The sequence below is a fragment of the Lonchura striata genome, chromosome 27, assembly GCF_046129695.1.
Source record: "Lonchura striata isolate bLonStr1 chromosome 27, bLonStr1.mat, whole genome shotgun sequence".
Taxonomy (NCBI): Eukaryota; Metazoa; Chordata; class Aves; order Passeriformes; family Estrildidae; genus Lonchura; species Lonchura striata.
Window position 1 is genome coordinate 8,752,827 of NC_134629.1, and position 14,659 is coordinate 8,767,485.

A 14,659-nucleotide genomic window follows, 5' to 3' on the forward strand; every position below is an offset into this window, starting at 1 on the left:
GATGTCATGTTTCCATTCTGATCCTCCATAACCTTATACCAGATATTTGCTAAAAGCTGTGACCCCAAAGTTCTTTTCAGCAGGGACAAGGTCTCCAGGGTGGAGTCCAGCCCCTGCTGCTCTGACCACAGGGTTCCCTTCCTTCCCCAGTGTCATTTTATGAAGGGCAGGTGGTAACTCCAGATAGGAAGAGGACACTTTCATTTTTGGTTTAAACTCCCCCAGTTTCGTTTCATCCTAGATAAGTGGTTTCATGTCACTCCACCCAGGAGAGAACTTTCCTATTTAAGGCTCAGTCCCTAGCTTACAGACTGTCCTGCCCAGGATCTGTTGCTGTGTGGAAAAGGTGCAGCCAAGCCATCATTCCTCAACAGTGAAATGTTGCCTGCAGCAAAACTGAGGTGAGTGCACAGCATTCCTTCTTGTCATAGCTCCCACAACCTCAGCGTGTGGGGGGCACAAGGCTCAGCACAGCATCCTGGCTCAGAACCTCACCACGGTTAAGGCTGGAAAGAGCCTCTGAAAGTCACCTTGTCCAAGGTGCTGCATCCAGACAGCTCTGGAGTCTCTCTGAGGGTGCAGACTGCACAACCTATCCAGGAAAAATGTGCAATGCTTTTCTTCTTCTCACAGTTAAGTTTCCTGATGTCCAGATGGAGCTTCCTGGGCTTGTTTGTGTTCTTGCCCTGGCACTGGGCACCACTAAAAAAGCCTGGCACTTTTTTGTACTCTCCCTTCAAGTATTTCTACAGCTCCAAGGTGCTTCTGAGCCTGCTCTTCTCTAGGCTGAGCAGTAAGCTCTCTCAGCCTTTCCTCTCAGAAGAGACACACCAGTCTAACATCTTCCTTACCTTGTTGGAGGCTCTTTTCTGAACTGTTTCTTCACCCTTCAGCTGAAGACACAACCCCATAGAAGGCGAAGAAGTTTTCACTGTGTGGGTGGGGCTGGCTCTACTGTCCCTTTTTACAACCCGTGCCAGGGCCTTTGCCTTAGGTGAGGGAGCACTGGTGACCCCATTCCTGGCTCTCTGTTCTCCAAGGCTCAAAGAGAGCTCCCTGAGAAATGGGCCGATTGGAACAACCATTTGCAGGTTCTTTAGTAGCCCAAGTGCAAGGGATGTGTTGAGCAACTGGAGAAAGTCTCTCCTCCACCTCCCTTCCTCTCTTCCTGCTCAGGGTGGGCATCCCAGTGTCCACCCTTCAATAACTCAGTGTCCTCTTTGTAGCAAGAAGCAGCTGAAGGAGAAGCTGGATGCCCTTCAGTGTCACTTCACCTGGATGTTGGGTGTTGAATCTCACAGTCCTCAGCATCTCCTGCAGAAGCTGGATGTTGAGATCAAGCATACAGCCCACCAGAACCAGCTGGCCCTCCTGGGGCTCCAGGCATACCTGCACCAACTGAATAACCAGAGCAAGGAAGCTCTGCAGAGCCTCAGAGCTGCTGAGGGACACAAGGAAGAGGAGCAGCTGGCATCTACTGCTGGCTCTTTGGTCATCTATGGGAATTATGCTTGGGTTCATTACCTTCAGGGCTCCTACCAGGAGGCTGAAACCTGCCTGGAACGAGTTCAGCAGCTCTGCCCAACTCCTTGGGATGTGCGGCTGATCCCGCACATCCAGGCCCAGAAGGGCTGGTCCCTCCTGGCTATCAGAGCCCGAAACGGGGAACGGGCAAGAGAGTGCTTCAACATGGCCTTGATGCTTGAACCACAGAACAGATCTTTCCGTACTGGGCTTGCAATGGCTCTTTATTCCTCCTGGAATTCCTCCTGGCAACCTGATACTGAAAGAGAAGTCAGAATCCAGTTGGAAAGAATTGTCAATGAGCAGCCAGATAACTACAAAGCCAAAATATATTTGGCCAGGCTACTTGAACAAGTAGATGGAGAAAGGTCAATTGGCTTGGCCAAAGAATGTGCAGAGAAAAGCTCTGACCCAGAGGTCCTCAAACTATCAGCTTTTTTCTGGATGCCACGGTCGACAGAGCGAGCGCTTGAGATCATCCAGCGAGCCCTGCAGCAGGAGCCAGGTTACCATCTTCTCTACCAGGCCCTGGCCAACTGCTACAAGCAACAGTGGGTTAAAGCAAAGGAGGAAGACAAGGATAAGATACGGCGTAAAGCCATCAAGGACCTCCAGAAAATTGTGAAGACACATCCAGACCTTGACCTTACACTTGCCAAGCTTCAGTTGGCAGAGTTCATTGGTGCAGAAAACCCAGCAAAGGAAAAAGAGATCTACATGGAACTGGAGAGGAAAATCAACACCCTGAGCCTCAGATGCCGTCAAGCCCTGAGTCGCTCCTGGGGAAAGTACTTCCTCTACCGAGAGAGATCCCTGGAGAAGGCAAAAGCCAAGTTCATGGAATGTTACAACATTCCCCTGCAGACAGACCACAGGCAGGACTGTGGGCGCAGGCTGGTGAAGATGGCTGGCATCTACAAGAGCAAGGGTAACACCCAGGCTGCCAGCGCCATCTACCACTTCTTCCAAGAGGCCGACCGGCACTGCCCAAGGAACCTGCTGCACTCGGTTTAGATGATGAGGATCAGCCCACAGAGAGTAGGGCATGACTTTTCCCAAGGCTTGAAGGCCAAAAGGACTGGCTGGCCCTGCAGAGCAGGCCCATCCCTCACGTGGACCTGGTGGTTCGGTCAGCTCCTCACACTGTCCCATTGCTCGGCTGTCAAATCTAGGCCCACTCGTGGGTAACTCAAATGCCCAAGCCTTACACACGATGCTGTGTCCTGCTTCTCCCAGAGGGAATGAAAACAAGAGTGAAGAATTTGTCTTACAGGGTCTGAGCACAATCTTCTGCAGCTGTGGACTTGTGTCTCTCCCTTGGAGCTGCCATTGATCAGAACTGAATGCCAATTAGGGAAATGTGAGAAATCAACTTGTTAATTATAAGAATTCTACCATTTGCAATGAACCAGGTGAATTCTTCCACAAGATCAGTGAGGAGCCATGATGAAGGTGAAGTCCTGTACAGGACACAGATGGTCACTGGCCTGTCCAAATGCATTAAATGATGCTGATTAAGGAGCCCACAGGGGTGATTTTATCTGCATTAATCCTCAGAAGCACACGCATGCCTGTCCCTGCCTGGACATAAACCAGGAGCTTTCTTGTACTGGTTCCCACCAGGAATGACATTTTCATCCCTGTTTCTGCAGCCACACTGAGGCTTTTAAAAATCTTTGATTAATAAATATTTCTCTGTGTGATTTCTCCTTGCTGGTGGTCTTCTTGCAGCCTGAAGCATCCAGAGCATGGAACAAAAAAGATCTACCCTCTCCTCACTCTCCACCCCCCAGACCCTTCCCACTTGGAATTTGTGTCCTTACCTGCAGGCACAGGTGGGCACCCCCCATCTCAAGCACTGCCAGGATCACCTTTGTGCCCAGCAGTACCCAAGTGGGAGTGGCTTCCCCAGATGTCCCCAAACCTACCTGTCCCCACAGAGCAGTGCCTCAGGGACCAGGGCAGATGTCCCTCAGCAGGTCCCACCAACAGTGACCACACATCTGCTCCAGTGAGGAACAGGTAAGGACCTAGTCTGGGAAAAGATGCTCCAAGAAAGGACCAAGTGTGCCCAAAACCAGAATTTGGGTAAGGAGAACACACCTTAGTACCTCTCTCATGTACACCTGGTGTGTCTGAAACACCCAGAAATATCCCCCTGCAAACACTTCACCCCCCAGACCTCACAATCAAGGGGAAAGAGAAACACCCCAGGCAAGCACACCCACCCTAGGCTATTTCACCTCCCAACACAGTGGGGATCAAACCTGTCATCCTCCTTTGTCCCCTGGACCCAGGAGCCACAGGCCAGGGCAGCATCCTGCCCCCAGCAGCAAAGTTGGCTGGGATCAGTCCTTGGGGCAGGAGCTCCTCAGAGAGCAGCCCCTCAGGCTCCAGTGAGGCCACACATGCCTGGGTGAAAATACACGAGTTAAAACCACAACGAGAACACAAACCCATGGGTTGTGTAAAACATCAGAATTTACTTAACTGTTGCACAGTCAGGACATTTTTCCAAAGCTCAATAAAAACAGCCACTTGATAGATTTGTTTGTGTTGCACAGGTGTCTTCACACAGCACTGGGCAAGGTCCCAGGTCCTGACATGGAAAAGTAGGACTCCCACCCCCACTGAACCACCCTCCCTCCCCTCACCAGCACAAGCAGCACTAATTCCTTTGGGCTAGCCAGGAAATCCTTTGGTTTTGCATCTACACCCTCCTCTAGGGAATTCACCCCTTGCAAACACAGGACCAGGAAATGTTCCTTCAGAGGAGCCACAGTCCCTCAGGCAGTTCCTTGAAGAGACTTTGCCCACCAACCCAGTCCAACACTGCCATCCTCAGGATTGCAGCTGCACCACCGGCCAGGTAGGACAGACTGTGCTGATGGAAAGCCTGGATTCTGACAAAGCTCAGACACTGCTGTGCCAAGAACATTCTACAGAGTCCTAAAAACCAACTAACCCTCATTTTGTGACTGCTCTACTTCACACAGGGAGAAAAGCAGATGTTAGTGAAAATGCCAATTCTCTAGAGTTTAATGATTAACACTGAACAAATCCTGCTTGTTACTGTCTTCACCAATATTACATTCAGCACAGCATTAGATAATAAAAATAAATTGCACTATAAAATTCCATTAAAAGTCTCAGTTAAGCTGAAAGATAAAAGGCAAAACATTATTTCATATAAGCTACCAGGGGCCACGGAGACAGCCTGTATTTCTTCTACTGGTGAGTATTGGTGTGCAAATGCCAGGACAAGACCAGCTCCCAGGTCTTCACTTCAGCATAGGAGAGGCAAAGAAGTTACCCTGATGCCCAAGCTGGGTTGTTGACTTGCTTTTGCTCCCAAATCTAATTCAAGATAAACACAAGAATATCAGTTTGGAATTCTGGACACAGAAGATCCAACTCTCCCTTTTCCAGGGAACATTCACCCACCTCCCAAGCAATGTTCCTCTCCCTACACCAGAGGATGTTTGTTACCCAAATCTGCTGCTCCCACAGCACAGATTAAGGGAGGGTTCACTGAGTAGTAAGTGCAGGCTGCCCTCAAAAGTCTCAGTTCTCCTAAAGCACCCAAAACCACCTGCAGTCATTCCAAACACAACATGACAACACCCCCTGGCACTCAGCACTTACTTGGGGGTGGTCTTGCTGAAGGTGGAGCGGACCCTCTGGGACAGGGAGCTGGACGAGGGCGTCTTGGAGAGCTGATGCTCCGGGGTGGTAAGAGGCCCCAGGATGCTCACTGCCAAAAGAGAGCAGCACAGTGTGGGGACAGCTGAAGTTTTCTTTGCTGTACAGGGAACATCAGGCATTCCCTGGCATCTGTGAAAAGCACTAGACAAATCTGGCATTTCTTGGCACACTTTGCTTTCTCCTCTGCCCCCATGAATCGAGGAACGGCTGGCTCCCAGAGCCTCACAGGCTGCTTGGGTTGAGGGTTGTTGTTTTTAGTAACAGAGCAGAAGGCAGGATTACCTTGCACCTCAGGTGTCCGTGGAGTGGAATAGGCGTTGGTGTTCTCAATCACATGTGCTGGGTCAATGTTCTCCTGCTCCACCATCATCAGCTGGCTCCAGTAGTCCATGGGCAGCAGCAGGAGTCGCTCCACAACCTACAGAGACACCTGTGAGCCACTGATCACAGAATTGTGGAATGGTTTGGACTGGAAGAGAGAAAATCAAGGTTTGTCCTACCTTGGGCTGTCGCTTTGTGTCTTGCAGGAGGGTCATGGGGTCAGGATCTGGTACCGCGTGGGCGACTATTGTAGGGCCAAAGACTTTGGCCAAATTGGAGATGTCCATTTTAGTGTCCGGGCTCTGAGCCACCCTGCATCAAAAGAAATTAAGAAAGAATGTAGCTTCCCCCCTTCACTCGTGATACAAGTCCCCTGTCCCACACAAACTTAGCCTCTCAGTTGGTTCCAGTATGAAGACTTCATGCTCACAAGCAGTAACCAGACCCAATTAGAAAAAAAGCACCAGTGAGGTAACCTTCCCCTTTCAGATCACAGAATGGTTTGGGTTAGGAGGGACCTTTGAGATCACCTGGTCCCACACCCCCTGTCCATCAGAATGTACCTCTGCAGGTGGACCATGAGGAAAGCCAAGGTGTCTCTATTGGCCTGAGGAAGTTCTCCAACTGCTTGGTACATAGCAGCGATGCTGTTATCCTCATCCGGGATTTCTAGCAGGAAAAAATAATATTTAGACCTAAGAAAGTGCTCCCAGAAGCTACAATTTTCCCCTCATTGTCACAGCTACCCTGAGATATAAAGAGGCCAGAAACTTCTCAAGTGTGCTAATAATCTTGTATCCTGCCCAACTAGGACTCAGGCACAAGGGCTCCACAGAGCACCAAGGCCTGCTGGTTCCCTTGACAGCAAAACCACAACCACTGAGCCTCAGGAAAGAGCTGGAGATGTCACGCAGCAGTTCCTCACCTGCAGCTTCCATGAAAGTCTTGTTTAACCGGAAGGTGAGAAGGGGCTCTTTCAGGCTGCGCAGGAAGTCCTTGAGAAGGCTGCAGATGGCGTGGATATCATCCACTTTACTGAGCAAAGGAATGTTCTTTGCTCTGAGAAACTTCTCCTTCAGTTCCCTCACAGTCTTGTCACAGCCAGAGATGCGGTAAATACCTGTCTGTTGGCACAAAGCTTGGCTCAGAGGAGGAGGTCAATTGGTTTTCTTCCATCCTCACCTTCTCCCCACACCGAGTCACCCACTAAGCAGCACAATGCACACCATAAATAAGGGATATTTGGGTTAACAATTTGCTTCCCTAACACCACGACCCATTTCATTAATACTGTTTCACACCTCATTTTCTTCTTACCTCATGCAGCCCTCGTTGCTCAATCTCATTAACACAGTGCACAATGATGGAAGGGATCATTGGAGGAGTAGAAGGGACAAAATCCATCAAGGTGCCCTAAAAGGCAGAAGGGACAGTAAAAAAAAAGATGGATTCAGTCACCAATACATGGAAAATACTCCCTCAGGAATTCACAGCAAGATCTATGGCCTCAAAACAAGAATTGTGCTCTTCTAAGGACTGATGAAGAAACATCACATCCATCAGCACAACGCTGCCCAGAGCTGCCACCTTCCCCACTCAACGCCCTCCTACCATTACACCCCTAACACCCCCTCCCTGCTTGTGCAACGATGCATTAGCAAGCTCATTTGCATGTCATTATGCAGCTCTGAGCAACAGGAGCTTCGCTGGGAAGGCATTCTTGGAGCTGAGCAAGTCCCAAGCCGGGGTGGCCCCTCTGGTAGCCAGCCCCAAGCCCGGGGCACAGACCCACCTCCCCAATGCGGACTGGAGTGCCCGTCAGCGTGGGGATGCAGGGCAGGGGGCAGCGCTCCCGGCACTCGGGGTGAGCCACCACCCGGCAGTCTCTGCACTTCAGAGAGATCTTCCCAAACTTGACTCTCTTCCCACAAGGAACACACGATTCTGGCTTGATAACCTGGAGATCCAGAGAACACAGAGAGAGATTAATTCCTCCTGAGTTCCTACACTGCACTAAACTGGGTAACATGCAGGTAACTGGTACTGGTCATGTTGACCTGAGACTAATCACAGAATCATGGAATAGCCTGAATTGGAAGAGAGGCACAGAGGTCATCCAGTGCAGCTCCTGGCCATGCATAGACACCCCAACAATCCCACCCCTGTGCATCCCTGGGAGCGTTGTCCAAACTCTCCTGGAGCTCTGGCAGCCCTGGGGCTGTGCCTGTTCCCTGTTGGGCCTGTTCAGTGCACAACCTCCACTCTGGGAGAAGAAACTTTTTCCAATATCCAACCTAAACCTCCTTTGATACAGCTGGCAGCCTCTTATCATACACATTTCAAGAAGGAAGGAGATGCTTTTCTAAGCTCCTCCTGCTGTAGACCCACCGTTTTTGAAACAAAGTCGTGCAGTCTCACTCCCCCGTTGTGCTGTGGGGTGCTGGAGCCATCAGTGTCCAGCTTGGACTCCAGCTGCTTACTGCCTATGCTGGACTCACTGTTCCAGGGCTGCAGAGGACCTGGAAGACACAAGAGGAAGAGGCTGGAATCACCCTCTGCCCCCAGACACATGAGCATCATAAATTAGAAGCAGTTCCCAGGTCCTGGCAGGAATAACAAACATTTCAGGATAACCTGTGTAGATGTGTCAGGACAGGACAGGGATGTTACACCTACCACTCTTCCTCCGGCTCCTCCGAGGGTAAGGCATTGTCTGGATGGTAGAAATGGCTTCAATTGGGCCACCATCGTTGGGGACCATCACAGTGGTCTTTGCTACTATGGATTCATTAGCCTGGAATGACAAATACACCAGTGACAGAACTGCTGTGGCCCCGGAAAGAGGCAGGAACTGTGACCAGGTGTACACGAAGCCAGCTGTGACCACCATACCTGGTCTGCTGTGTTGCTGATAGATCTGGATTTCTTCTGAGGAGCTGGGGGGCCTTCAGCAAACTGCCTGGAAGAGCGCTGAAAAGAGAGCACATTCTTTTCTCAAAGCAGGAATGCTGTTCACTTGGCATTACACTGGCCCAGGATGGCTAGAAGGACTGAACACTTCATGCATCTGTGGTGTGTGCTGACAAGTCCTTCAGGGGTACTGCTTCATGGCAACCTTGGAGGTGCCAGAAGAATTAGTGAAACTCTTTCAAATAATTTTCCTAGCCAGCTTCATCATTCAGATCAGAAAAAAAAGAAACTGGACCTAAGGAAGGAGGACAAAAAAGCCCCAACAAACCCATGAACTACACACAAAAAAAACCAGCAATTAAGCAAGTCCCAGACTCTTCCCAGCTCCACTAGGTGATGGTTTCATGCTCTTTCTCACCTGTATCTTCTGCAGATTAAAGCAGAATGAGCACAAGCTCCTTTACAAAATAGAAAAATGTAGCTTCCTACACCATTTTCCCCTAATCTGGGAGCTGTTAATAATCTCCGAGTGTTTTCTTGCAAACCCCAGACTGTAACAGCACAGGATATACTAAACTCCACTTATTTTCAGTAAACAAATGACTTCAGACCTAAATTTCAATCTAAACCCCCACAGTAGGAGCACAAGGTCTGTTTTCAGTGGCTCAGAGGTCACTACAGGTGGCTGTGAGGTGACAGATGGTGGCATTGTGGCAGCCAGGGGGAACAATGGAAACTATGTGACAGGAACAATTGAACAATACCCGCTTCTCTCGCCTCTTCAGCCTGACAGCTTTCACCACCGAAGAATCCCAGTCCTGGGGGAAAGACACAGCATTGGTTAATGGTAAATACCACACAGCCCCTGGCCAGGGCTTTCATCAAACTTTAGCCAACAGCAGGCTCGGAAATGCAAATCAGCTCAGCCAGGTTAATATCCCAGTAATCTAAACACAAAGGGTCTCTGGAGATCAACCCCCTCCCCTCGGGCTTTACAGGGGAGGAGAACTTGAGAAATGGAGTTACATTACCAGTGAGTCATCGCTCTTGTCAAAGCTGATGTCTGACAGAATTGAGCCAGATTCATCTATTGTAGACAGCCTAAAAAAACACAAATTAGAAGAAGCTTGTATCAGTTTGGCTTTCAGTCAGTCACGGTTCCAGAACAATCCCACTGACTCAGAAGAGCCGTATTTTAAAGTGGAACAAAAAGGGAAACTGCTGACATGGGTGCAGGATGTGTCACAGGGGCCGACAGCTGGATTGATGCCTGACACTTCAGATGAAATGCTGTTTCCCTACCTTTTGTTGCCTGCACTTCCCACTGAAGCCTGTGGCCTGTTCAGGAAGGCGAGGACAGACTTCTGCTCCTCGCTGAGCTGGATGCTGCCGGAGGCATCACACATGAGCAGCTCCCGAATCAGCTGGATTTGCCTCTCCTTCAAACAAAGATAATATCAGCAGCTGGATACACCGTGTTTAATTACTGTAAGACCCGACCCAGCGCTTGAGATAGCCGAGATAAGCTCTCAGAACTTGTGTCAATGGACTGCTAATGGCTGCAGACAGGTAATGGCAGCTAGGTTCCATCAGCAGCCAGTCTCCTTTCCCAGATCAAAGCAGCAGGCTGCTCCGAGGAGCCGAGCCAATTCCTTGCTTTTTAGTTTTCCTTTCCTCCCCATGGGTGCCAGTCCTTATTTGCCACTGATCAGTGCAGTTTAATCGCCTTGTCTCCACACTCTCAAGAGCTGAGGGGTAACACAGGAATTACTCACCAGCTTCTCACAGTCCATTTCAGCTTTTTGCCTCCTTTTGATCTCCACGTCCACCTGATTGCGGGCATGTTTCAGTTTCACGTCCAGGGCACTGCGTTCAGCTTCTGTCTTCATGAGGCGATCTTTGCACCTGCTGAGCTCCTCCTCTATTTTCTGCCATTTCCTCCGGTTCTCCTCAAAGTTCTTGGCTAACTGAATAAACTCTGAGGAGAAAGCACATGAAGCCTTAGCTGGGCAAGCAGAGGAGCAGCTAACAGCAGCTTCACAAAGAATCCCTGGATTCCTGAGGTTGGAAAAGACCCAATCCCCACCTTGTCACCCAGCCCACAGCACCACGTCCAGCCATTCCTTGGACACCTCCAGGGATGTGTCCAAACCTCCCTGGGCAGACCCCTCCAATCCCCAACTGGCTTTTCCAGGAAGACATTCTTCCTCCTGCTCCCAACTGAGGCATGGAGAAGCCAGCCACACAAGAGATGGCCATGAGCTCTTCCATTTCTCATTTTTTTCTTCCTTTCAGCACCACCCAGAAGAGCTGGAACACAGGACAAAGCCAGTTTGCTACAAGCAGAACGTGACCCTGCATGGAAATTCAGCTGGGACTTGATGTTTCTCCACAAAGGAAGAGCCCAGATCAGTCTGGTTTTAGCATCTTCAGCAGATTCTTCAGGGACAAAACTCACGGCATTCGTTTCCTTCGCTCAGAAGCTCGGCCTGGCGCGTGAGATGCTCGTACAGACCCCGCAGGTTCACCATGGCAATCTCCATCCTCCTGCCAAAAAAACACAGCTGAACAAGCAGCTCAACCCTTCCCTCCCACCTCCGAGCAGAAACCAGCCCAAAGGAAAGAGAACCAGCCTCAGAGTTACTGGTTGTAATGCTTTCAGGCGGGTTTGAGAAGCTGCACAAACAAAATTCATGTTTTATGGAGATATATGCATCTACTTTTTCTCATTGGGAATGAAAATCTACAGCCCTCCACGGTTTATGGATAACAGAGCCTTGGAGAGAGGCAGATCTGCCCACCTTAGTGCTTCCACTGTCCCGCGGCACAGCAGAGACACTCACAACCCAAGGCAAGATGAGGGATCCCAAGTCCTTCCCTTCAGAAAGGTTACAGAACACAGCCCATGCCCTGCCCACAAATAACTTGGTACTATCTAGGCCACTAAAAACCTGCAAGTTTTCAGCACTTTGTAAGATAAAAATAGGAGCAACATTCCGGGGAATTTTAATACAGTTTTATATTTAGCTGCATTTTAACTTACAGCTCCTCCTGCAAATAGCTGTTAAAATTCAACCAGTCAGCACATTTCTCCCAAACAGCAGCAACAACGGCATAAACAGAGGCAGCGAAGGGGAAAGTCTCCAGCTCAGCAAGACAGAAATGATTTCACAAATGAGAGAGGAGCAGGCAGGGCACCAGGGGCTGGGAAATGAGCGAGTGCTGGAAGGCTTGGGAGAGGTGCAGGGCACATAAACCTGCCAGCACAGAAGGCTTTGGGGTACCTGTTCCACAGGTACAGACTTCACAGGGGCATCAACACCTCGATACTTTAATAGGTGCAATACGAGGCGAGAGGAAAAGCTCTGCCCCCGTCGTGCGAACGCACAGCGCGGGGCACGCCCAGCTCGGTGCCTCAATTACCAGCACCAGCATCACCATCATCACCAGCATCACCATCACCACCATCACCGCGACCCCCGAGGCCGCAGGGACGGGAGCAGCCCGGCCCGTACAGCGCCCTCCGAGCCGGGCGGCCGGGGCTGCGACAGCGCCGGGATGGAAGGGCCTGGGCGGGCCCGGGATCCTTCCCCCCAGGGCCCCCCTCAGCCTTCAGGATGCCCCGCAGTCCCCTCAGCCCCGGTTCCTCCGAGCCGGTCCCCGCACTCACCCGAGCCCCTCAGGCTCCCCCGAGCCCCCGGTTCCTCCGAGCCGGTCCCCGCACTCACCCGAGCCCCTCAGGCTCCCCCGAGCCCCCGGTTCCTCCCAGCCGGTCCCCGCACTCACCCGAGTCCCTCAGGCTCCCCCGAGCCCCCGGTTCCTCCCAGCCGGTCCCCGCACTCACCCGAGCCCCTCAGGCTCCCCCGAGCCCCCGGTTCCTCCCAGCCGGTCCCCGCACTCACCCGAGCCCCTCAGGCTCCCCCGAGCCCCCGGTTCCTCCCAGCCGGTCCCCGCACTCACCCGAGCCCCTCAGGCTCCCCTCAGGCTCCGGCGCCCGGGCCGCGGCTCCGGCCCCAGCGGCGCGCGCAGCCCCAACGGCCCCGCGCTCCGGTTTGAATCCGCGCCGCCAGCCAATCGCCGCGCGCCCCGGCTCCCCCCGTCCCCTCCCCCTGCCTCTCGTTGGCTGCGCTCAGTGGGCTCCTTGAAGCCAGCCCGGTGCCATGTCTGCTGAGGGCGCGGTCTGCCTGCCCGGCGGGGCGCGGCTGCCCGCGCGCTGAAGCCGCCCAGGTGCCATATTTTGTGATGGCGGATGGTGCCAGCGCTCGTTGCTTAGCAACGGGGACGCCGGGAGGGCCCGGGACCCTCAGGCCTGGGCCTGCTCCGTGCCCACCGCTCCAGAGGGGCTGTTCGGGGCAGGAAAAGCCCTTCTCAGGCCAAACCGGGTTGTTATTTCCAGCAAAGCCACGGGCGCAGGGCTCGTGTGGGCCTGAGCGCCCCGTGCTGGTTCTGCAAAGGGTCAGGGCAAGGGGCTGGGTGCAGCGGGAGAACGTTGAAATTCACCGTGAGGCTGTTTATGGGGTGCTGTCACTTGAGAAATACAATGCTTTGCCTGCTCCTCGTCTCCAAACTTTGATTTGAGTAACAGCCGGCAACTTGCGCCAAAGGCAAAACCCATTTCAAGCCACGTATGACTCTTCCCTGTGCAGGCGTTTAATATGCAAACAGATAAAACCCAAACCCAACAATTACACAAAGGGAATTCACATAATCATAAAATAACAACGTGCTTTAATCTTTTAAATCTGAAACAAAACAGCGGGTAATTGAAGAATGGATATTAGCAATTAGAAAGCGGAACTAAATGCTGAAAATTGCGCAGTGGAAAAGGGAGTTTGTAAAGCAGATTGCTCTCATCATCCAGCTGCTTTGTTGGAACTGCTTTATTTAGGGTATATAGTTTGTTTTAACTTAATAATAATTAATTTGTAATAGATTGTAAAAAGCCTTAGGATCTTTGGGAAAGTAAATGTTACTGAGGCTTCCTTGAAGAAGAGAGCCAAAATTATCCACATTTATAGGGGAACTGAGGCCTAGAAGAGACACAACTCATCCTCAGAGCCAATGGCCAAGCGAGAGAAAGGTCCTGACCTTGACGTATTAACTTTTAGTCCAGGAAATCACCCAAAATCCCAATTTGCCCCTGAAGTTGGAGGTTGACAGTTACACCTGGCTCTGTGCAGGTACATCCCCCCAATTGTGATGAGGCTCGGCTGCTTCAGCCCCGAGTCTCCTGCAGCTCCTGCCTGTAATTAAATCTTCACAGCTAAGATGCCTCTATTGGCAGATTGTATTTATAGGCAGGCGAGTTGTTTTAGTGTCGTTCTGAAGAGTTAAGGAGGCTTTTTGCTCATAAGCAAATTCTGTTCTCTTTCAAATCGTCATCCGCAATCTCGTGCCAATAAAAAAAAAAAAGCACATTATTTTAGATTATTGCCCCCGCGGTGCTTGTTGTGCGTTACTGCAGTAGGTGCTGGGCTTGTGTTACACAAATTGCATTTCTTCCATATGTGTTCCACCATCGTCCTCCCTCTGAATCGGGAGGGCAGCAGGATCTGAGCACCCCAAAAAGCTTCTCAGAACTGCCCCAACCTGTGCTGTGGACCTGGCAAATGGGCCCCTGCTCTCAGGCCCAGGCTCTAAAACCATTGTGGAGTTTCTTTCCTCCTCCTTGGTTGATGAATGATGAGAGCACAGAGATCAGCAGCACCTTTCCTTTGGAGCTTTATTCCACAGGAGAAGAAAGGCAGAAGGACTGAGGGCCTTTTCAGGAGCTGCTTTATGGCAAAGTAATTATATTCTCTTTTTGTTTGTGTCAGGAAGAGGGGGGGAGAAGCCTTGAAATGTCTCATCTGGGAAACCGTTAATAGAATTTATGCTAATTTGATGATTCCGGCGATTACTGGCGGAAGCACTTCACATTCTCAGGCAGCAGAAATTCTCCTCCAGCTCCTCCCTCAGCCTCGCTGGGTTGCTCTTCAGCCCTTTCTCCTCCAGCCACCCCAGACCCTTCTCTGGGCAACACCGGCTGAGCCCGGAATGTGACCCTGGGATGAGACCCCAGGATGTCACCAGGATTGGTGCTGATGCCAGTGGCATTCCCTGGTGACCCCATTCCTCAATTTTTGGGGAAAATGGAAGGAAACCTGCCCCAGTGCCTCGCAGTGTGCGCAAAGAGCAAAGCCAAACCTCTCCCTGCCAG

At 51.3% G+C, this 14,659-nt stretch overlaps 2 protein-coding genes across 2 annotated transcripts; one reads left to right on the plus strand and one right to left on the minus strand.

Moving 5' to 3' along the window:
- The first annotated feature begins 378 nt into the window (after positions 1-378).
- Positions 379-2,538, plus strand: LOC110478529 (antiviral innate immune response effector IFIT1-like). Its single transcript, XM_021545205.1, has 2 exons — positions 379-401; positions 1,227-2,538. The coding sequence occupies exons 1-2, from the start codon at positions 379-381 to the stop codon at positions 2,536-2,538; spliced, it is 1,335 nt and encodes a 444-aa protein (XP_021400880.1).
- A 1,999-nt stretch (positions 2,539-4,537) lies between these two features.
- RACGAP1 (Rac GTPase activating protein 1) lies at positions 4,538-12,479 on the minus strand. Its single transcript, XM_021545204.2, has 17 exons — positions 12,421-12,479; positions 10,919-11,007; positions 10,236-10,438; positions 9,763-9,899; positions 9,492-9,561; positions 9,225-9,278; positions 8,443-8,520; positions 8,227-8,344; positions 7,939-8,069; positions 7,343-7,507; positions 6,868-6,963; positions 6,476-6,674; positions 6,114-6,219; positions 5,730-5,862; positions 5,512-5,647; positions 5,170-5,278; positions 4,538-4,881 (listed from the first exon to the last, which is right to left on the minus strand). The coding sequence occupies exons 2-17, from the start codon at positions 11,001-11,003 to the stop codon at positions 4,806-4,808; spliced, it is 1,896 nt and encodes a 631-aa protein (XP_021400879.1). The 5' UTR covers positions 11,004-11,007; positions 12,421-12,479; the 3' UTR covers positions 4,538-4,805.
- Between the last annotated feature and the right edge of the window lie 2,180 nt (positions 12,480-14,659).